Source organism: Thalassophryne amazonica, chromosome 6 (assembly GCF_902500255.1).
Source record: "Thalassophryne amazonica chromosome 6, fThaAma1.1, whole genome shotgun sequence".
Lineage (NCBI taxonomy): Eukaryota > Metazoa > Chordata > Actinopteri > Batrachoidiformes > Batrachoididae > Thalassophryne > Thalassophryne amazonica.
Genome location: NC_047108.1, coordinates 112,763,256 through 112,787,161, shown reverse-complemented (window position 1 = coordinate 112,787,161; position 23,906 = coordinate 112,763,256). Strand labels below are relative to the sequence as shown.

The window sequence follows — 23,906 nt, the reverse complement described above, 5'->3', positions numbered from 1 at the left end:
AAATAAATGATTGAATGAATGAAAATGAATATAACAGGCAAATTTGTATTGCACCCCCATTTGAGAAAGAGTGTCCCAGAAGAATGAACAGTAAAAAAAACAAAACAAAAAAAAACCTACAATTTTTGATTGCAGACTGATTTTCCTTTATTAGTTATTCAGGTCCACTTCAGCGTTTTCCATTAAATAAACCCACTGCAGGTCACGAGATGCACAGTGTGCTGTGAGCACTTTCACTGCCCCCTTTGCCCCACCAGCATGTACAAGCCTCTGTCAGAGGCTGTGGTTTAACAGCACTTGGAGGTGTGCTCCAACATGAAGATTAGTTCCCTTCTGTCATCTTTGTGCTGTGTTTGTGTGTGTAAATAAATAAAGATAAAGAAATGTGATGATATATGACCATATCATTGTTATATTGTTCGTGAGGGAAGGTGATGATCTAGCGGTTAAGTGCTGGGCTTGAGACCAGAGGATCCTTGGTTCAAATCCCAGCCTAACCGGAAAATCACTAAGGGCCCTTGGGCAAGGTCCTTAATTCCCTAGTTGCTCCCGATGTATAGTGGGCACCTTGCATGGCAGCAGCCTGACATCGGGGTGAATGTGAAGCATTGATGTGTAAAGTGCTTTGAGCGTCTGGTTCAGATGGAAAAGCACTATATAAATGCAGTCCATTTACCATTAGTAGTTGGTTATTTTTCCATGTGTTTGTGTGTGTGTGAATAAATAAACAATGCTAAGAAATGTGATGCATTCATTTCACACATCAAAAGTGCTTATCTTGCACTTAAGTCTTGAAGCCCTCCCGCCCTGTGTGTGTGTGTGATTTAGAGAGAGAGAGAGAGCAAGAGAGAGAGAGAGAGAGAGAGAGAGAAAAGAAAGATAAGTAGGGTGACCATATTCTGATTTCAAAAGAAGAGGACACGCTGCATCGAGATAATGTTTCCCCTATGTGGATAGAAAACTATACAAAAATTGTATCTTTATAAACAATTTATGAAGATGTTATTCATGGGTGAGCTGTAAACACAGTACACTCCACCTCTCCTTTATCCACAGGGTAGGATGCGTTGCACAGAACTCTATGATTGTTGTTCTCTGAATTAGGGTCAACTGCGGCCTGGACTTTAATGTCTTGCAGAACAAACTTTAGGGTTCCTGAAATGAGGAAAAACATGATTATTTCCCACTAAAACCATTTCCAGGTATTCATATATCAGAGTACTTTTGGGTACATTTTTTTAGACACACACACACACACACACACACACACACACACATATATATATATATATATATATATATATATATATATATATATATATATATATATATATATATATATATATCAGATCACACCTTTATTTGGTGTAGAAGTATATGGATGAGCTGTAAACACAGTGCAAAAAAAAAAAAACGTATGGGAAACGCAAATATCCATACCATGTCCTCGCTATTCAACTGTAAGAGAATCTCTAAATTAAAAAATTCTAGCAAAGTTCGTGAATGCTGTGATGTACCACTTCCGCGATTTACATAATTTCGCGCATTCGGAGCTACCTCAGATAAGTATACCACTACACCACTACACTTCTTCTTTGTCTTTCGGCTGGTCCCGTTAGGGGTCACCACAGCAGATCAATCGTTTCCATCTCACCCTGTCCTCTGTACCACTACAAATTGTGGCAGATCAGTTATTTGTCCGGTTAGGTTAAACTTCTAATAGTTATTTTTAGTGTGTTTTTGAATGGATCATACTTGTGCTTAAAGTAGATAACAGCTGTTTTTATTCAAGGATGCAGAGCTGGAACTCTGAATGATGTGTTGTTATGGTTGCTGGGTGTGTACTGCTTGTGAGCTACGCATGTTCATTGTACAGTTATTGTTTTATATATTTATTGTATTCTGTACTCCCATACCCATGTGGGGGTTGTCAGAGTGATCAATAAACTTCAAACTTCATTGCACTCCGCCTCTCCTCACTGAGGGAAAAAAAAAAAACGTTTTAGTAACGTTCCTGTGAGAAACAAAACCGGACATTTGGCCACACGAGAAAAGAGAGGTTATGATGTAAAACCGGACATTTTATATGTGACTGAGGTTTTATTTTGATATGTAAGAGCGCGGGGCGTGGCTTACGTTCACCAAACGAGCGTCTGCAGCATGGTCTGCACACTGAACTCTACACTGCGTCTGCAGCATGGAAATTTGGTCTGCAGGTCTGAGGCGGATCTATCCGGTTGTTAAGCGCTGACGTAACGCATCACGTGGTAAATCTGTTTTCGGGTTTGATCCTTTTAAGGATTTACAGTTTAGGTTTAGTTTGTGTTTACACTGTGCGTAAACCTCCGTCCCTCCCTTCTCCGCCTCCACCTCCGTTAACCGCATTCGTCTGGTTACAATAAACAGGACATTAAAGTGCAAACTTCACTTTTTCCCCGAACGACATGAACAGGAGCTCGCAGCAACTTCCATTGAAAATAACGGAGAAACAACCTGAGCGTCTGACATTTTTACATAAAACAAACGCAGTAACGTCTAAAAACGCAGATAATATATCTAGGAGAGTTTTATGTTGCAATGTTAATGCTCTTGTTCGTGTGCAACGGTGTAAGTGCAGCCTGATCAGATCTCAGTGCAGTTCAGTGTTAATGACAGCGCGCCTTTTTTTTGTTTGGAGCCGGAAGTTGAAAATCACATGATGCGTTACGTCACACTTAACGAACTATAATGATAGCGCCGGACTTTGCTCAACCGAGTAGCTTATAAATTCGGCTCGAACCATTATCCGTTCGTAACTTTATCTATGGATAGAAAGGTATTTTTAAACGAGTTTCACACTGGATGTCCCAGTTTGGAGACACACCAAGACCAGGTAACGCTTTCATATTAGTTGCTGACAGCATGGCTAACGCGTTAGCTTAGTTGTTACTGCTGCATGGAAGTTTCTTTGTTCAAACTGCTCTAAAATGTTATCAAGTTCATTTTGCCCTAATATGTATATGTCGCGGACTATCCCTAGTTCTCAAGACCAGGCAGCTAGAGTGGCTCTACTCTACTCTTTTCTACTCTTCTATTTTACTCTTCATTTTAGATATTTAAATATACCTTAGTATACTAGCATAGTTCCACCTTAGAATTGGAATATAATATATAAGATATACCATTAGGCCCTTCAGACTCTGAAGAAATTCTTGGGAGTATTAACATGGCTAAAAACCTTCAGCCCCCCCCCCAAAAAAAATACAGCCATCTTAACCCCCTGCCACATTAAGCGTTTTTTTTGTTTTGTTTTGTTTGTTTTTTTTGTTGTTGTTTTTTTTGGCGTCTCACATGCCTGGAAAGTCCTCACCATCTCATTTAGGCCCTTCAGACTCCAAAGAAATTCTTCTTGGGAGTATTATCATGGATAAAATCCTTCAGCCCCCCCCCCCCCCCCCCAAAAAAAATACAGCCATCTTAACCCCCTGCCACATTAATAGAATAGAATAATTCTTTATTGTCCACCGATGTGGAAAATTTTCTTTGGCTCACCAGCACAAAAAAGACAATAAAACATTCATACAAACACACAAATAAAAACAAAAATAAGATACATAAAATACATGGAAGTAAAAGAAGAAATAGAATAAGACCTAGTAAGATAAATAAAACGTACAGTAAGATCTAATAAAATCAAATAAAACAGAAGTAAAGCAGTTCAGGTTTAATTTGTGGAGTGGTCACTTTTTTGAGTTCATTATGGTGACGGCATTTGGTGACGGCATAAAAGATTTTTTGAAAGAACCTTTGGCCAGAGGAGCTCTGTAGCGCCTCCCAGACTTCAAGAGCTCAAACTGACAGGACAGAGGATGAGAGCTGTCTGCCAGGACTCTCAGCTTTCCTCCTCATCCTGTCAGTGTAAATGTGGGCCAGAGTCTTCTGGGGTTTTCCCACAATTTTCCCCGCCATTTTTACAATTCTATTTAATTTGTCCTTACATTTACAATTCAAGTGACCAAACCAAACACAAAGATGAAATACTCTCAATATGTGCAGAATACACAAGCTCTAAAATCTGCGGATTAACACCAAGACAACTCAATCTTCTGAGAAGACTGAGTCGCTGTGAACATTTCTTAAAGATAAAATCAGTGTTTTCAAAGAAGCTCAAGTGACTATCAAGAACTGTACCAAGATATTTAAAAGTTTCAACTGTTTCAACAAGCTGGCCATCGAGTGAAACTGGCTGCACAGTCAGTTCTTGCTTTGTGTGAAAAACAAGCTCCTTTGTCTTAGACACATTGATTTCCAGCTGGCTGTCGAGACACCAAGCTTCAAGAGCCTTAATGTGAGCGAGATAGGAGGCTTCGCCAGAGGAGTCACACTTCTGTAGCAGGCCGACTAGGGCCATGTCATCCGCGTATTTAATCAGTTTAAAGTTTGTCATTAACTGCAAATTTGTTTGTAAAAAGAGAGAAGAGCAGAGGTGAAAGAACGCTACCCTGTGGGCAGCCACTGCTTATGATGAGCTCTCCTGACAGAATGTTGTTAGCACAAACTCTTTGAGGGCGACAAGACAGAAAGTCTCTGATCCAGAGCATCAGGCCCTTTTCAACATTTAAATCAGCCAGCCTTTTCAGAAGAATATGCAATTTCATAGAATTAAAAGCTGCACTGAAGCCTACAAACAAAACCCGAGCATATGCTTTATCAAGTGAAAGCTGCTTTGAGATCATGTCCAGCAAAATCAATCCGGCATCATCAGTACCTCTGTCCCTCTTATAGGCAAACTGCAGAGGGTCTAGTTCACTGACCACTGTGGTGGTCCGGACGTCAACTAAAACTCTCTCCATAGTTTTACATAATATGGAGGTTATGGCAATGGGCCAAAAATCTTCAAGTTTGCTTGCCCCTGGCTTTTTTGATATAGGCCTTATTATGGAGAATTTCCAAGATTTGGGCACTCCTGTGACAAGAAGGGAATTAAACAATCTGGAAAAGACTCCTTTTAATTGAGGAGCACAGTCTTTGAGTAGACGGGCTTTCAGGCCATCTGGGCCAGTGGCCTTGTTTGGCTTCAGTTTAGAAAGACTTTTAGCCACGTCATCCTCAGTGATAGCTGTGGGAGCTCCTGCTGGAAGATTTTTACAGATCTCATCACATTCCTGTTTATCATCCACTTTATCAAATCTACAGAAGAAACGGTTTAACTCATCAACAAAACATTGATTAATGGTTGTAAGAGCATCACATTTCTTACTGGATTTGCCCATCAGTGTATTTAGACCTTCCCAGGCTTGTTTTATATTGCCACTGAAAAATTTACTTTCTACTTTATTCTTGTACTCAATTTTTGCCTTAAATATATTCCCTCTCAGCTGTCTCCTTTTTTCCTGCATTAATTGCACATTACCAGAGCAGAAGGCTGCCTTCTTTTCATTAAGACAGATTTTCAATTGTTTGGACACCCAGGGTTTGTTATTTGGGAATATTTTCACAGTTTTAGTCTCTGACACGTTATCCTCACAGAACTTAATATAAGATGTGATGGTGTCAGTGAGTTCGTCTCCATCCAGACAGGATTCAAAGAAAATGTCCCAGTTTGTTTCATCAAAACAGTCTCTGAGTTGCTCTTTGCTTTCCTCGGACCACACCTGTACCTGCTTATTAACTGTTTTAATTCTTTTGACCACAGCTTTGTATTTAGGCAAAAGATGAATCACATTGTGGTCAGATTTTCCAAGAGGCGGTCTGCATACCGCTTTATAAGCCTCTGGGATGTTCCCATAGCAACAGTCAAGCGTGCGATGCAGATGTGTAGGACAGCGTTTTTTTTTTTTGTTTTTTTTTTTTTTTTGGCATCTCACATGCCTGGAAAGTCCTCACCATCTCATTTAGGTCCTTCAGACTTTCTTGCTCCCCATTGCATTTTTCCTTCTTGCAAAGTGGCGAGAACAGCTGAGGATAACTTGCGATTTCATTGCAACTACATGGTCGCAGGCCTGGTTTTCTAACCAACACTATTCAGAGACAGATTATGAAGTCCTGCTGTCATCAATATCCAAACTTAAGTGAAATTCTTCTCTACTCATAGTAGCTGAGAGAGCTGTAAGGTTGATGGAGGTTTGTTCTACTTGCAAAACAGACAAATATCTTAGCAGCAAATTTATTAACACTAATACACAAATCTGAAACACTACTAAAACACGACAAATGCTATATGTACTCATTTTCATGTATTCCTCATGTGTATTGTATGTAAAACTGACATGTTATAATAAAGAGTGTTTGAGCCGTGAGGTGTTTTAATGTGAAATATGAAACTGTCTTAGGTGCGGGAGGTTTTTTCAAGGTCTGGCAAAACCAAAGTCATTTTTGTGAGTTTTAGGTAAAAGTTCATCATTTATAACCCCAGGCTAATAAATTTGAGATTTGTCATAACCCTAATGTCCACTGTGAGAGACATAATCAAAAAAAAAAAAATCTGGAAATCACAATGTATTATTTTTTTTTTTTTTAGTTGTATGTTACTGCTTCAAATAAGTATTTGAAGACCTAGCAACCAGCAAGAATTCTGGCTCACACAGACCTGTTAATTTTTCTTTAAGAAGCCCTCTTATTCTGCACTCTTTACCTGTATTAATTGCACCTGTTTGAGCTTGTTGCCTGTATAAAAGACACCTGTTCACACACTCAATCAATCACACTCCAACCTGTCCACCATAGCCAAGACCAAAGAGCTGTCTAAAGACACCAGGGACAAAACTGTAGACCTGCACAAGGCTGGGATGGACTATAGGACAACAGGCAAGCAGCTTGGTAGAAGACAACAACTGTTATGATTATTTATTAGAAAGTGGAAGAAACACAAGATGACTGTCAATCTCCCTCGGTCTAGGATTCCATGCAAGATCTCACTTTGTGAGGTAAGGATGATTCTGAGAAAGCTCAGAACTACATGGGGGGACCTGGTCAATGACCTGAAGAGAGCTGGGACCACAGTCACAAAGATTACATTAGTAACACATGATGCTGTCATGGTTTAAAATCCGCTTTTTGGAATCAACTCCACTTACCATGTTTAGAGGATGAGAACAACCCCAAGAAAACCATCCCAACCGTGAAGCATGGGGGTGGAAACATCATACTCTGAGGGTGCTCTTCTGCAAAGAGGACAGGACGACTGCACCGTATTGAAGGGAGGATGGATGGGGTCATGTATTGCGAGATTTTGGCAAACAACCTCCTTCCCTCAGTAAGAGCATTGAAGATGGGTCATGGCTGGGTCTTCCAGCATGACAATTACCCCAAACACACAGCCAGGGCAACTAAGGAGGGGCTCTGTAAGAAGCATTTCAAGGTCCTGGAGTGGCCTGGCCAGTCTCCAGACCTGAACTCAATAGAAAATCTTTGGAGGGAGTTGAAACTCCAAACCTGAAAGATCTAGAGAAGATCTGTATGGAGGAGTGGACCAAAATCCCTGCTGCAGTGTGTGCGAACCTGGTGAAAAACTACAGGAAACATTTGACCTCTGTAATTGCAAACAAAGGCTACTGTACCAAATATTAACATTGATTTTTACAGGTGTTCAAATACCTATTTGCAGCAGCAACATACAAATAAATTATTAAAAAAATCATACATTGTGATTTCCGGATTTTTTTGTTTTGTTTTTTTAGATTATGTCTCACAGTGGACATGCACCTAAGATGAAAATTTCAGACCCCTGCATGATTTCTAAGTGGGAGAACTTGCAAAACCGCAGGGTGTTCAAATACTTATTGTCCTCACTGTACTTTCTAGCAAATTGTAGCTGAACTTTCAGGTCTTCTTTTTAGAAAATCCTCTACACCCCTTCATCAGGAAGCTGGATTTTATATTTTAATTGATTTATATAAAGTTGTAGATGTTTGCTTTCAGTTTGAGTTTAAGGAAGACAAATTTATTTATTTATTTATTCATCTATTTTTTTAGGCCCCGAGTAGGAAAAAGTCCTATGAGGACCCTATTCTAATTGTGTTATTATTATTATTTATTCTTGCCACTTTTCAAGCCCCAATTTTGGCCCTTTCACATGCTCAAAAACTCACCAGACTTTGCAGAGTTGTCTGGCCGGATCCAAAATTCAATATTTTGGGGGTCGCACACATGGTTAGATGAAGTATGTGGGCTGTCATGCCCACATATTTCATCGTAGATCCCTCAAACTTCCTGGACATGATGTGGGCTCTGCCCTGAACGTCTGCATATATTAACTTCCCACCTAACACATAGCGCCCCCTGTGGTAACAGGAAATGTCCTATTTTTACTTTAACAGGTACTGATGTCACATAGTCAACCCTATCAACTTCATTCCACTTCTAAAACATGCAGAACAAGTTGGTGAACATAGACAATGATCGCTGTGAAGGTATGAGTAACAGCGTCCGTGTGGCGCTGTGCCAAATATTGCCCCTTCACCATGAAATTACGTTCTTCCTTTTGACAGCTTTAATTTTGTCATATCATCATGAAAATTGCTACACAGGTCAAGCACGGCAACCTCTTACAATTCATAGGGGCATCACCCATGGGCGGGGCAAAATGCCTCAATAGCGCCCCCTTGCATCTTTCAAAAACCCCTCCCCATAGGGGGTTTTTTGGAGTAGGGGGATGAAAATTGGTACACATGTGACTTGCATAGACGTACAAAGAAGTCTCTTGCACCATTGGTCTACTCCAAACAGGAAGTCAGCCATTTTGAAATTTTCATGTACATTTGGCGTGATTTCCACACGTTGTATTTGAATGAAGTTCTCCTAGGGATTTTGTCCAATGCACTTCAAATTTCTTTCAGATCATCCAGAGACAATAGTGATCAAAAGTTATTGAAAGCTTTTCTCTATGTCGAAGGGTGTGGCTGCTATGGCGCCACCATTTTGAACCTGGCGGCTACAAGGACCATAGAGGCTACTTTGGCTCAGCCCTCTTATGCACCACAATTCCACCTGCTTTGTGCGCTGGACGCTGTATATAAAATAATTATTTTGTAGTGGATTAATCACTTTCAATTTGGCATTGAAAACACCACAAATCACTTCTGGAATCAAAGAGGACCATTTCATTTGCAGCTTTTTTTCCTCTCTGTCTCGTGCACTGAGATGGAGAACATATTTGGAACAGCCTAAAATGTAATTATTTTTAATGTTTTAATACCTTGGTAAAACAGATGCATGCTAATTCCTTCTTTATAAACAGCTGTAAAAGTATGTTTGCGATTTCACATCTTGTTATAATGGATCAGATGAGGTGCACTCTCTGCGCACTGATGCAGTTTTGCAGACAATAACAGATGAAAACAAAGTTAAAAGTTGGATCACTGGTGTCAAAATGACTGAAGCTTAAGCCATGGAAGAAATGAAGCCAGCGAGAAGAAGTGCAGAGGCGACTGTCCAGGAGCCTGTGGCTCAGTTCTAGCTGGTCTGTGGATGTGTTTTGTGTTGTGTTTTTTTGTTGGAGGTGGGAGTGATCCACACAGTTGTGGCTGTATATAATTAAAGCGGCCACCTCATTTTGGTGTCTTTTTTTTTTTCTTCTTATTTGGTCACGGAGAGCTGAGTGAACACACAGAACTGCTGCATTTTATGACTCTGGAACAGGTGAACAGCAGCCTGACGCAGGGATGCGCACGCCGGCTGGACTGTGCAGGAGCATCTTTTTTTTTTTTTTGACTGAATGAAATGTGACAACATCTTGAATGGATGCTGTGAATTGAAAACCCACACTTTAAAGGGATCAAGTGTGGGAGGGCTGGAGGTTTGGACCAAACCCAAAACAAAACAATGTGCACCAACATCACATTACATGGTGCTACATGGATCATATGTGGCTTGGTGTGGGTAATATGCGTCAACATAAGCCATTTGAGGCTGGACGGTGTTTAAATGACAGGTCAGTCATGGTTAACTAGAGGCTGATACCTGGCACATGCGAGGTACAGAGAGGCACATAGAGACTTCTTCGTAGCGGATATGTGATAGATTTATACATGGATCATTATTCGAATAATCACTGACAAATCCATACATGGCTCATTATTCATGGCTTTATTATTTGGTGGGACCAAGGCTTAACAACCTGGACCTCATTTCTGGCATAAAATACAGTAGTTTACTCACTGAAATATAACTTTGGAGTCCATGGTTCAGGCAATGTGTTCAGATTCAAATCTCAAAATTTTTCTTCTTCTACCAAGGTGGATAAGAACATCTTGTGATACACATCATCAACTACTGTACAGGAGGGACCCAGCAGTCAATATGGGCCACCGATTTTCAAAATGCAGCTCTTTTCAATTGTGCAGTGCTGTGACATGTCAGTCATCTGTTTCCAATCAGATTTCAGGGGAGTCCAGCACAACCCTGGCCTCTGCTCTAGCTCCACCCATGCCAGGAAGTGTTCAACATTTGATGTTTTCTGTTTCACTGTGGACTCAAAATTTCTACATTCAGTGGACTCAAAATTCAGGATTGATATTCCTGAAAATGAAAAAGAAATCTTTGTTAGTTTGGAAATTGTACGAATTTAAAAAGTGGTAACATTTTATTGGCCCACCCTGTGTGTGTGTGTGTGTGTGTGTGTGTGTGTGTGTGTGTGTGTGTGTGTGTGTGTGTGCGCGCACACAAACAGCCATATAATAAACAAATTATTAACCTTGCTTGCTCAGTTAATAATCCTTTAATATTTTGCAACAGTGGTAAGTAAACACAAACATCTCGTGGCTTGTTTAATTTTTAAAATTTAATTGGGGTAAATTTGAGTTAAGTTTGGGGTTTTACAAGAATGTGGTCTGTATTTTGAGTTCAGATCCTCTGTTGGGGTGTAATGATCAGGTTTTTATTCATATGGAAAGGTCTGACATCTTTTAAAAAGGGAAGAAAAAAAATCTTTTAATGTTTATTTATTTGTTGTCTCACATACCGAGCAACCATGTAAATTATATAATTTTACATCAAATTAAGATAAGGGTTAAGCTTTAATTTTAACAATACGTACATCTGCTTTCATTTTAAAATCACTGGTGTTGCTTTACAGAGGCAAAATTCAAAAATTTATGTTACTGGGCAAATACTGGTGTGCCTGACTATTAATAGTTGTGAGTTGATTTATTTATTCATTAATTGATTCTTCAGTAGTAAGCCAATTAGTCAAATAGTTTTGGCTGTAATAAGATGTACCTTGGCACACCTTGTAAGTTTGTTCTTGCCTTCTGATTGCAGATGTCAGACTCAACCTCAACTAACAGTTTTATTGGAAGCTATTGCCAGCCTCCAGACAGGATACGACCAGTGCCAAGGAAGCTGGAGGTCCCTGGACACACAACGAGAAACACAAACTTGCACACAAGCAGCACTCGGGTGTTTCAGAACAAACCCAGTATCGTCAGCCAAGGTGAGATCTCCCGCTTCTTGTTTCATACAAAGCTTTTGTTACTCCCACCTGTTTTTGTTTTTGTTTTAAACCAGATATGCTTTTCTGTTGTTGAACACCTTCAGGTGTTGTTGATGCACTGAAGACCCTGCAAGAGAAAATTAGGAAATTGGAGCTTGAAAGGAAGCAAGCAGAGGAAAGTTACCAGAAATTCTCCCAAGATATTCAGAAGCACAGTCAGTACATGGCTTCTTCTAATGTGTACAACCAGCCAGCGGTCGGCCTGTCTGATGCAGATAATGCCAGCAGGAGAGGTGATTCAGCAGCACTTTATATGGCTGCAGGAACGGCCACATTCCGTTACAACACAAATCTGCTCTTTAAATATTGTTTGAGAGTCTAAAAAGGCAAAGTTGTATGTAAATGTTTTCAGCATGTTTGTATGTGCTTATTACGATAGAGCTCGATGTGAAGCTGCAGTCCACAGAAGTTTGCTGTCACCTCCTTGAGAAGCAGCTTGACTGCATGAGCAAGATGGTTCAAAATGCAAAGAAGGGGAGACATGTTGTGTTTGAAGAAGAGGTACCCTCACATTAAATTCTGTCAAATAATTCAAAATTAAGGCTTCAGATTGAAGCTGTGTTTGCATTATCGCGGCAAAACATATTTGCATCCGTACGGCGGCCAATACCAACCACAACACTTCCAAATTGAGACAGTACAAGTAAAAGCAGAAAACACAAGTGCAATAAGCATCTACATAATTTAACAGGTAGCTCCATAAAAAAAAAATATCTTGCAAATTGAAAAAAAACTTGCAAACAAATCAAATCAATTTATTTATATAGTGCCAAATCACAACAAACAGTTGCCCCAAGGCGCTTTATATTGTAAGGCAAAGCCATACAGTAATTACGGAAAAACCCCAACGGTCAAAACGACCCCCTGTGAGCAAGCACTTGGCGACAGTGGGAAGGAAAACTCCCTTTTAACAGGAAGAAACCTCCAGCAGAACCAGGCTCAGGGAGGGGCAGTCTTCTGCTGGGACTGGTTAACACAGAACACAAACAAATATAACCTGCATCACATAAAATAATTTACTTTGATAACCTGTCTGCTGCAAATTGACAGAACTCACTCAAACACAAAAAGGCTTTGCAAAGCTTCACAACACATTGAAAGTTGTACCAACACAATGGAAGTACAACAGAAACAATGGTTTCTGCCTAGTGGACTTTCACTGACAGGTCAGTTGGTATATTGCTTTGCCCCACACTTTATAGCTAGGGAATGCCCATGCTTCACTTGGCTGTGGAAGATAGATGGTTACTTTCGAGATGTGGAGATGGACCAGTTATCTCCTTGGGTGGTTGCCATCCAGGACCTAAGGTGGTTCCGTGGTATTGTGTATGCTGCAAAGTGGGGCACCAGCATAGGCTCCCAGACTTGACCTGTATGCATTTGCAGATTTATACATGTATTTTGAATCCACATTAGTGAGTCTCCACATGCATTTACAATAATTTAGCTCCATTAATCCCTTAACGCCCATCGTCGCATATATGCTACAATCTCTGACTCAAATGTGCAACTTACCAAATTGACCTGTATGCCTGTTGTTGCAAATTTGCAACATACCATCATTATTATTATAACATTATAACATAAAGTCATTACCAGAATACCCAATATTACTATCTAGTTTTTGTGCAAAAGTGAAATTAATAATCTCAACATTATTTACCATCTACGTAAAGGCAAAAAACACATTTTTTTTATATACAGCTATATAAATTCGGGCGTTAAGGGGTTAAGGGGAGAAGCTTTGGCCCTGCCTCTTTTTCTTCTGTGGTTTTGAAGCTTCACTGCTAGCAAAGTTCGGCAGAGTCCAGCGGGATGAATAAAATCTAGCAATGCAGGTATGTACTGATTTAAAAAAAAAAACAAAAAAAAAAAAAACGAAAAGGATTTTTTTTGCCGTACTGCCGTAGGGCAGCGTACAATTGTGGAGGCATGGTGTAGCGCAGTGTTAAGTAGACTTGCATACAGTAGCAGAGTGTTGCACAGACTTGCGCAGGCTGAATGCCTGTGAAAAAACTAAACATGTTTAATTTTTTGCATCCACTTCACCAACCCCTTTGCGTCCCTCAGCGTATTGCCATGTAGGACTGCATAAGCTCGGCGTAGTTGGTATGCCGTATTACACAACTCCACATTGACTCGGTGTGAAAGAGGCTTTAGTAACAAGTTGGAGAACTCTCACTTTGTTTTTTAAATGCATGACCAGACATCTTGCTTATCACTTGAGAAAGGGACTGAGCATGAATCCCCATTGCCCAATAATCGAAAACCTGAGACCAGCGGCACCATAATGTAATCTTCAACTTCCCCACTAGAAGATCCTAAACCCTACACTCTGTAGCTTCAGTTTTCAGGTAAGTCACATTTACTTCGGCACAAAAGTGCCGAAGTAAATGGCACTTATACCTGGTATACAGGTATAATTACCTATAATGGTAATTATACCTGTTTTTTAGTTTCTGGCTTTTCTGAATACAAATATGTTAATTGCATTCAGCTTGTTTTTAACTCCCTTCTAGGCTTCACTTCAGAGCCAAAATCGACCAAAACGTTCAAGCACTCAAACTCGGCAAGAAAAGCTGGAGAAATTTGAGTCCGATTATCTAAAGGTCTGCACAACCCAAAGTCTGGCAGAGGTAACTTGTTAGTTTTCCAGTATGTCAGTGAAATTCCCTGATCTTTACACAATGAATGCTAAGTTGACTTTTTCAAAATAAAGTTGCTTTCCGATGAAGATTGTTTCTCTAGAACAGAAACTACAGAAAGAGGAACGTAACCATAAACTTATTCAGGAGAAACCAGACAAGGTCAGTCCAAGTCTGTACACATACCTTTGTTTATCAACTCTAAAATGTGTTCTGTGTAAGTAAGTCCCTTCAGCTGCTCCCTTGTTTTGCACTTGGGGTCGCCACAGCAAATTCAAGGTGGATCTGCATGTTGAATTGGCACAGGTTTTACTCCGGATGCCTTTCCTGATGCAACTCCACATTACATGGAGAAATGTCGCAGGAGTGGTATTTGAACCCGGAACTTTCTGCACTGAAACCAAGCGCTTTAACCACTTGGCACCACCCCTAATGTGTTCTGTGTAATTAAGTCCCTTCAGCTGCTCCCTTGTTTTGCACTCAGGGTCGCCACAACAAGTGTGTATGCCCTGAATAACTGAGCAATCTCATGAAAATTTGATGAAACCTACTTGCCCCCCCCCCCCCCCCCCCCCCCCCAAAAAAAAAGAAGCACCCATAAGGTATTATATGGATTGTCTGACAGTACAGTCATCCATCCATAGGTGCTACTGTAGTCATTCTGTCATATTTGAGGACCTGCTTGTCACACAGTCTTCAATTTGGCGTCAAATTATATGCAAAATGTAAGTTTTCATTGTTTCTAATGGAGAATATCCAAGACATAAGCATTAACATGGTGAAGCCTAAAAATAAAATGATCCCCTAATCACATCTTGGTGACTACAAGTTTCTATTTGATCAAACTGAACATTTTTTCAGGAAAAGGACTAGAAATGCATGTTATGACCTTTGACCATAATTAAATGGCTTCTCATCTCAGCAAACACTACTAGAGAATCGATTTTGCAGTTAATTTACTCAGAAACTCAAAGTTTCTACACTGTCCAACTGAACATTTTTCCTGACACATGGGAAATCCCCCCCCCCCCCCCACCACAGTCAAACCACTGTCAATATATTTTGACATAATGATGAAATATTTTTGTATGTTGGGAATAATGTGAAACAGAAATTAGGAGCAATCAGATCAGAAATACAAATTGGTTGGTGGTATGAGGCACAGTGGGAAATATTTCCAGTTTATTAAAGTCTTCCTACCTCAACATGAGCACAATCTATCCAAGTATTTATGTTGTATTTTTAAAATAATATCCTGTAGTTCCCCCCCTTTTTGCATTAATTTGATAATAAAGTTCACATAAATTTTATTGTCCGGTAAAAGAGAAAGGTCAACAAATTGTACAAATTTCATTCAATTAGGAAAAATTGTGGCTTTGTTGTGGTAACCTTTTTAAGCTGCTGTTGTGATTTTCACAGCTGCAAATGGAGTTTGACCTCAACATTCAGCCACCCAGTTCAGCCGCTGAAAAGATGAACCCAAAGAGACAAACCAAAAGGACTATCAAGGTAGTTTTCTAAATATTGCACAGCCATCTATTTCCTGCGGGTATTTAGTTACTTAAATGTGTTTTTGGCTATAGTGGTGATAACCTTTTCTTTCCTGCAGAAAAAATTAAGACCGAAGCAGTCGGCACCACCGAGCGAGCTAAGGTACAAAAAAGTGCCTTTTGTTGCAGGAACAGTAAGTCCCCTCTTCTGCTCAGTTACGTTGAAGGACTTCTGTCACTGAGAGAATGGTTTCCCTTCATGGCTGATGTTGTCGTCTTTCTGTCACAGTCGACAAGCCCCAGCCATTCAGTACACGCCAACTTGCAAAGTGTGCTTCATATGATGAAGCATCACCAGCCCCAGCTGTGCGAGCAAGTGTGTCAGCTGCAAAGGGCCGGCTCCGGGGCCAAGAAAAGCCTGAAAAAGAGCTTCTCACCTGACAGCAGGTCTGAGCCACCAACCGAGCCCCTGAGCTTGCTTTCAGACCTGCTCCTGGCTCTGCAGGATGAGCTCGGGCGAATGAGCTTGTGAGTAAATAGCCACACAAATGCCTGTATTTAACCTCCACCCACCCCCAACCAGATTCACTGTTTTTGTTTTTTAATTCACTACAACTAATTTCTTACTTTTTTACAAAAATGACGACCCTGAGTTTGACATTGACTTCACATTGTGCTTTTCATAACACGCCACATAGAGTTTGTATTTTGCCATGACATACAGTTTGTGTTCTCCTCTTGTTTTGGGGCCAGTTTTCAGTTTTATTCAAATAGATTAGCAGCTACTACACACACTCATCACTTAATCAAGATCAGGTTGTGTGGGGCTGGAGCCTATCCCAGCAGTCACTGGGTATGAGGTGGGGTTCACTCTGGACAGGACGCCAGTCTGTCGCAGAGCCACATATAGACAGACAAACAGTCACACACACACACCTACAGACAATTTAAAGTTTCCAATCCACCTAACCTGCATGTCTTTGGATGTGGGAGGAAGCCGGAGCACCTGGAGTGAACCCACACAAACACGGGGAGAACACGCAAACTCCACACCGAAACGCCACAGGTGGGAATCGATCCCATGACCTTCTCGCTGTAATGCAAAAGTGCTAACCACTAATCCACTGTGTTGCCCCAGTTCCTATATATATATATAAAAGTTAATTTTTGCTAAACAGAAACAAAAATAGTGAATTAATTTAATCTTTTGGTGTGTGTGTGTGTGTGTGTGTGTGTGTGTGTGTGTGTTAGTGAACAACAGGAGTTAATGCAGCAGTTAGATGCAGCTGAACAACAGGAGCACAGGCTGGACCTACAGAGGGAGCTGGAAAGTTTGGCTGCAAGGATGGAGGAGAAAGGAGCACAAATCACTCAAGTCCGCAAACACCAGCAGGCGGTATGTGAACTGATTTGTAAATCTCATAAACTGATACTAACGTGAAGTATATGGGAGGAGGTGGGGCTAGGGGCAGAGATGCCAGCAACAAAAACCAGCAGTGAAGAGAATTTCAATTTCAATTTTTTTTTTTTCCAAATTTATTTTCATTCATATAATGCCAAATCACAACAAAGTTGCTTCAAGGCACGTCACACAAGTAAGGTCTAACCTGTGTAAGCACACAGGCGACAGTGGTAAGGAAAAACTGTTGTACAAGTAGCTGGCTATCTGATGCCATGCTTCCATAATTTATCCAATAATATGTATGATCTATAGTATCAAATACTTTCTGTAAGACAGAAAAAAACCCTACGGTGTGTTGTTTTTCAATTGCATTTGTGATTTGTTCCACAAAATCAACTACCGCCAGTGAAGTAGTACGATTTTTTCCTAAATCCCCATTTCTGCTCATTTATTAAATGATGTTTCAGGGTTGTGAAAACTCCACGGATCCGCGGGATGCTGCGGATTTCATCATGGGGAGGGGTGGTGGGGTGTTACTGATGTACTCTTTAATCATGAACATCACTGAGTTTTTAAAATGCTTATCGCAAAGCGTTCTTTTTTTTTTTTTTTTTTACGACATCGTGTAAGTTTTATAAGTCTGCAGACAGTGATCTGTGTGTTACAGATACAAATCAGTTTCCTCGGATCCGCGGAGTTTTGCGGAGGAAAAATGCCACTCAAACTGTAGCTGTTACGACAGTTGTCGTAAAGCAGGACTGGTTGGTTGCTGTGGCAATGCTGGGTGGCTCCTGTGCGACGCTTAAGCTAAACTTAGCATGTGGACATCCCAAACTTTTAAAGCTTTCAAGTTTTTAAAAGATTTGTGCAGCATGTCTGTGTCATGGACCAGCGTCGCACAGAGAGAAGATGGGGAGAAAGACTGTTTGGAAAAAGCCTTATAAGGAAAAGAATCCATGGAATTGTCACTGGCTTCATTGACACACCTGAAAGATAAAAGAAATGGGAAAAGTGAACTGTGCTATCAGGAAACACGGTAAGAATTTTTCTCTCCCTGGAAAATAAACATTCTGCTGTTCAAACAGGGTTTTAGACAAGATTGTGACTTTATCACTAATCTAGACTTTCTTTCATTGTAAAAAAGACATTGTGGCTTTGAATGGATTTAGGCTGCATGAATTTAAGTTAAAGGTTTAATGACACAATCGATTATATTTTTTATTAACCCCTTAAGGCCTGTTGTCGCATATATGCTACAATATTTGACTCAAATATGCAACATACCAAATTGACCAGTATGCCTGTTGCATATTTGCAACATACCAGTATTATTATTATAACGTAAATTATTACCAAAATACCAAAATTACTATTTATTTTTTGTGCAAAAGTGAAATTAATAATCTCAACATTTACCATCTACTTAAAGGCAAAAACACACCCAAAACATTTTTTTATATACAGCTATATAAATTCAGGCGTTAAGGGGTTAAAGACATATCATAATTATTGTGACCAGTTATTTTTTTATGTTTTACTTTAAGTACTATGTTAATTATTTCATATTCATCAGTTTCTCTGATAAATATTGAAGCCCCCATCACACATAGCAAGAATGTTTTTGAGCCATTCCGACACGGCAAATATTGCCTACGCAGTCGGGAAGAAAAGAGCCGTGGTCAGCCGTGGTCCGAACACGTATACGGACTGCCTCGTGCACACCTGCAGGATGTAGCTCAAACATTTTTCAGACAACTGTCAGATGACACAGATTGCTGTCAGACGGCACCGACATTGGCGCTGTCACTCACCCACGCACTCAAATCTCCTCTTGTCCTCACATTCCCAGCACTAAACTGACCTCTCATCAGTGTGTGTCTCACATGACGGAGTGCACGTGTACATGCTTAGAACAGACAATTTGAGTGATGAATGTGTGACCGCTCAGCTGCAGGTGTGTGTTCACAATGGTTGACTGAAGCAGTGTGCGGGTGTGTGGCTGAAATGTTTGCTCAGCTGCATGTGTATGTGTCTATAAACGCTGTACCAGTCACTCCGCATGTGCACATGGGGCGCGCATGTACACGCGAGCACTGGAGCTGTCCATCCTGCCACACAAACAGGCTGACAGCTGTCCGTGATCACTTGCTTGTGTACGGTCCGGTGGAAAAATCCCATTAGGTGTTTGAACAGTATATACTTGCATTGCTAGATTTTATTTGTCCAGCTGGACTCCATAACTGCTGTTGGACTGTGCTGGAGGTGCGCCAACTTCCCACGTGTGCAACATTCAGGCTGTAGCCAGTAGATTTTCTATTTTTTAAACTCTTTTTCTGTTGTTGTCATTTTACTTGATACACAACAAAACACAACTGTAGTTGGAGTATCGTTGTGGGACAGCGCTTCACATGGGATTTAATTATACCAGAGGTGGATTATGCTTTTGTCAGGTAATCGATGTTGGTGGGGGGGTTGGTGTTGAACTCTGTAATCGCGATCGTCACTGGGTTTTTAAAATGTTTATTGCTAAGTGGGGTTTTTTTCATGACATCGTGCAAGTTTTATAAGACTGCGGCAGTCCACGGACACTGATCTGTGTGTTACAGATACAAATCAGTGTCCTCGGATCCGCTGAGTTTCGAGGAGAAAAAGCAAGAGACTGGCTGGTTGCTGCGGCGACGCTGTGTGTCTCCTGCGCATTAGAGGTGGGCGATACTGGGAATTTTGGTATTGAACCGATACCGAGTAAATACAGGCCCAGTATCGCCCATACCGATACTTTTTCATGTTTAAGCTTCATAGATCCAAAAGACCTAGGATAGAATTTCGCCAGACATTGTACGTGACAACAAAATACTTTATCACAATCAACATTTTTGTTTAAAAACAATCACTCAACACAACTTAAAAGAAAATCTCCTGAGATAGAGGACTGACAAACCACAAGGGTGCTCCGTGTTGTGTGACGCAGCGCTTCTCTTACAGACAGAGAGGAGACTTTGATGAATCTGCGTGCGCAGCACTCAGTGCGTGCGGGAGAGAAAAAAGCTTGAGTATCAATCTTTTTACACGAGGATCGTTCAGTATCAATACCAGTGTTGGTATCGATATTATCGATATTAGGATCGATCCGCCCACCTCTACTGCACAAAGCTTAAGCTAAATGTAGCATGTGGGTGGACATCGCAAATCTTTAGAGCTCTAAAGTTTTTAAAAGAAGAATTGTGCAGCATGTCTCTGTCACGGACCGACGTCGGACAGAGAGAAGATGGTGAGAAAGGCTGTTTGAAAAAGTCTGATATTTACAAGAATCCATGGAATTGTCGCTGGCTTCATCAACACACCTGAAAGATAAAAGAAACGGGAAAAGCGAACTATGCCATCAGTTAACACGGTAAGAATTTTTCTCTTTCTGGAAAATAAACATTGTGCTGTTCAAACAGGATTTTAGACAAGATTATGTGGCTTTTTAAATTCATCTAGACTTTCTTTGCTTGGGAAAAAAAGACTGTGGCTTTGAATGGATTTATGTGAATTTACACAAGAATGTAAATGTGTTTTTATTAATGTACACTTTTTTTAGAAAGACACTGTGGCTTTGAGTGGATTTACAGGAATATACACAAGAATATGTGGCTTTTTTACTATAAGGTATGTTGATATTTTACCACAATTTTCAAAATATTCTCCAAGTTTTAGCTGTGGTTTTTGAAATGCTGTAACAGTCTTTTCAGTCTTCATGAATTTCATGTAGTTTAATTGTTCTGAGTTAATGCATAATTTTGGTTTACAATTAAAACGAAAATCATTCCACATCCTACTTCCACATCATATTCTGTTATTTCAACATTATCATTGACGGTTCAAATGAAAGGTCGAATACAGGGTCATTTAAATATGCACTAATTTTGAGAGTTTTTGTTCCAGGAGATGCTGAAAATGTATCATTAGATAAAAAATTAATTAGGTTTCTGGGATCCCATGGGGCCCGAGACCCCGGCTCCTGGGGGCCTATGCCCCTCAGGCCCCTGCAAATTTTCCTCAGATTTAACAATTTTCATTTCACAGCCCTGCACAAAGTAGTCCTGTACTCTGAGAATGCAGAGCCCGGGCCGGTACGTAGGGTTTAATTAGGTCGGCAAGTAGGGAGGTGCCAGTATGTACCATACCGTATGGTATAGTATGTGAACAATTTTATAGACTGGTAGCAGAACCTTAAAACAAAATGGACTGCATTTATATAGCGCGTTTCCATCTGCATCAGATGCACAAAGCACTGTACAATTATGCCTCACATTCACCCCGATGTTAGGGTGATGCCATACAAGGCGCTCACTACACACCGGGATCAATAGGGGATTAAAGACCTTGCCCAAGGGCCCTTAGTGATTTTTCCAGTCAGGCTGGGATTTGAACCAAGGATCTTCTGGTCTCAAGCCCAACACCTTAACCACTAGACCATCACCTCCCCTAAATCTGATCTCACTGGGACAGGAAGCCAGTGAAGAGACGCCAAAATGGGTGTAATGTGGTCGAACTTTCTGTTTCTTGTCAAAAATCTGGAAGCATGTATTGGCATGTATAACTGAGTATCATTAGCATAGCAATGAAAGGTAATTCCAAAACGCTGTAATATGTGCCCAAGGGGTGCTATCTAAAGGGAGACAAGCAGGGGGCCTAAGACGGACCCCTGTGGAACCCCAGATTTCATGTCACTAAGGTTAGAGGTAGTGTTATTGTACAAAACACAGTGAGAACGACTGGTCGGGTATGATAGATAGATAAGAACTTTACTAATCCTGAAGGAAATTACATTTGGCCTGCTGCTCACAAACACGTCACACAAGTAAATTACTAAAATACAGTAACATTACATTAAAAACAATCTGTCAGTTGTAAAACATATAAAGTTATACAAACATAAAAGATACAGGACTCTCTTGCTAGGTCAGAGTATTGTGCAATCTAATGGCACGAGGCACAAAGGGCTTCCTCAGTCTGTCTGTGGAGCAGCACTGGGACAGCAGTCTGCTGCTGAACATGCTCCTCCTCTCTCTGAAGACCTCATGTGGAGGGTGTGAGGCATTGTTCATAATTGCCTTGAACCTGGACAGAGTCCTCTGCTCATCCACCTCTTCCACTGGAGCCAGCTTCAGTCCCACCACTGACCCAGTGTTTTTAATGATCTTATTCAGGCGGGAGACGTTCTTCTTACTGATGCTGCACCAACAGACCACAGCATAGAGGAGAGCACTTGCCACCACTGACTGATAAAACGTGCAGCAGTTTAGAGCAGATGTTAAGTGAGCCCAGCTTTCGGAGAAAGTACAGCCTAGACTGGCTGTTCTTGTAAAGAAGGTCTGTGTTGGCTGTCCAGTCCAGCTTATTGTGCAACACCACTCCCAGGTACTTATAGGATGGTAACATCTCCACATCACTTCCCTCTATGCGTACCGGCTGAGGCATTGGAGGCTTCCTTCTGAAGTCCAGGACCATTTCCTTAGTTTTCTGGACATTCAGCTGGAGCTGGTTCTTTTGGTACCAAGCCATAAAATCCTCCACCAGCTGCCTGTACTCTCTCTTCTCTCCCTCTCTGATGCAGGCCACAATGATGTCAAACATGCGAGGGCACTCCCTTGCAGAGAGAAACTTTTTTTTTATTGTTGTTAAGATGACATAGTAGTATTTGAGCATCTTTTATTGGGATGGATAGAGGTAGGAGGCTGGAGTCTGATTATTTTGGTATTTTGTGCATCCACAGGTCCAGAAGTTGAGCATGGCCACTCGGCGCTGCCCTGCTGAGTGCACAGATGAGGCAGCAGTGATCAGGCGTCCAAGTCTGCCAGCCGTCACAGTGAAGCCACAGAGGAAGAAAGTTAGGGCCACTCAAAAGAACCTGAAACTTTGCAACTACCTGAAAGAGGATGACTGTTGTTGGGAGACATAAGGAGCTATTAAACCCACATATAATAAAGTTGTACTTATTCATTTACAAACACGAGGTTACTCTGGCCTGTTTTCTTCTCTACAGACATAAATTGTTCGACAGTGATTTGTGCCTGTGAACATCACCGTGATGGACTACGTGCTTGTAGTGATGTTGAGCTTTATTTCAAGAGTTTGTCAAAATATGATACTGTTTAAAATTTACAGCCTCTCCATTTTCACAGACCATAAGTAATTGGACAAACAGTGAAGATCATTGTTGATAGGCTGCATTTGTGTGATGATTTACATGTTATGAAATGTACAGTGAATTTTGTTGTACTGTGTTTCTAGTTTGGGGCCTATATTTATTTAATATTATTGTTAATAAAAGCCACTTAGTGTTTTCTTTCATAAGTTGTAACTTGTGTGTTAATTTGCATTTATTTCTAAACATTTTTAATTCTATTTAAAATATAGGGATGCCAATCCTCCTGTACACAGGAATTTTTTTTTTTTTTTTTCCAATAACGTGTCATTTTTTTAAAATCGTGTTTAAAGTGAATGTACGCATTTCTTGGAGTGTATATATATCTTTCAAATGGAGCTAAAGTAATCTGTTTCTAATAAATTATTTTTCATATTAGTTTGGAATCGGTCATATTTACATCAAGTGCATGTTTTCAGCTTTACCAAGGAAATGTATTTTTTTTGGGGGGGTGGTGTTTTTCTTTAAGAAACTATGGGTGAAGCATTGACTGAAGGAGGGACCCTTAAATTTTAATGCAGATCTTGGAAATCTCATTACAAACATTAAAAACATTTTCCTGCATTCACCTGCAAATCTAAATATTTGAATTGCCATAATCGGACACAGTTGGGAGGGAAAAAGGCAGGGTTAGCTGTGTCAGAACACAGCCAGATTACCTCATCCACACCTGCACGATGGCATCCAAAGCGCACGTAGACAACAG

At 40.5% G+C, this 23,906-nt stretch overlaps 1 protein-coding gene across 2 annotated transcripts; it reads left to right on the top strand.

Moving 5' to 3' along the window:
- The first annotated feature begins 2,724 nt into the window (after positions 1-2,724).
- Positions 2,725-23,530, top strand: LOC117512929 (centrosomal protein of 57 kDa-like). 2 transcript variants are annotated; one of them, XM_034173161.1, is made up of 10 exons: positions 2,725-2,872; positions 11,239-11,410; positions 11,515-11,703; positions 11,850-11,971; positions 13,990-14,106; positions 15,535-15,624; positions 15,725-15,799; positions 15,895-16,133; positions 16,857-17,001; positions 22,769-23,530. In XM_034173161.1, the coding sequence occupies exons 1-10, from the start codon at positions 2,804-2,806 to the stop codon at positions 22,952-22,954; spliced, it is 1,404 nt and encodes a 467-aa protein (XP_034029052.1). In that variant the 5' UTR covers positions 2,725-2,803; the 3' UTR covers positions 22,955-23,530. The 2 variants fall into 2 exon arrangements, with proteins under 2 accessions (XP_034029052.1, XP_034029054.1); XM_034173163.1 differs by lacking the exon at positions 13,990-14,106.
- The last annotated feature ends 376 nt before the right edge of the window (positions 23,531-23,906 follow it).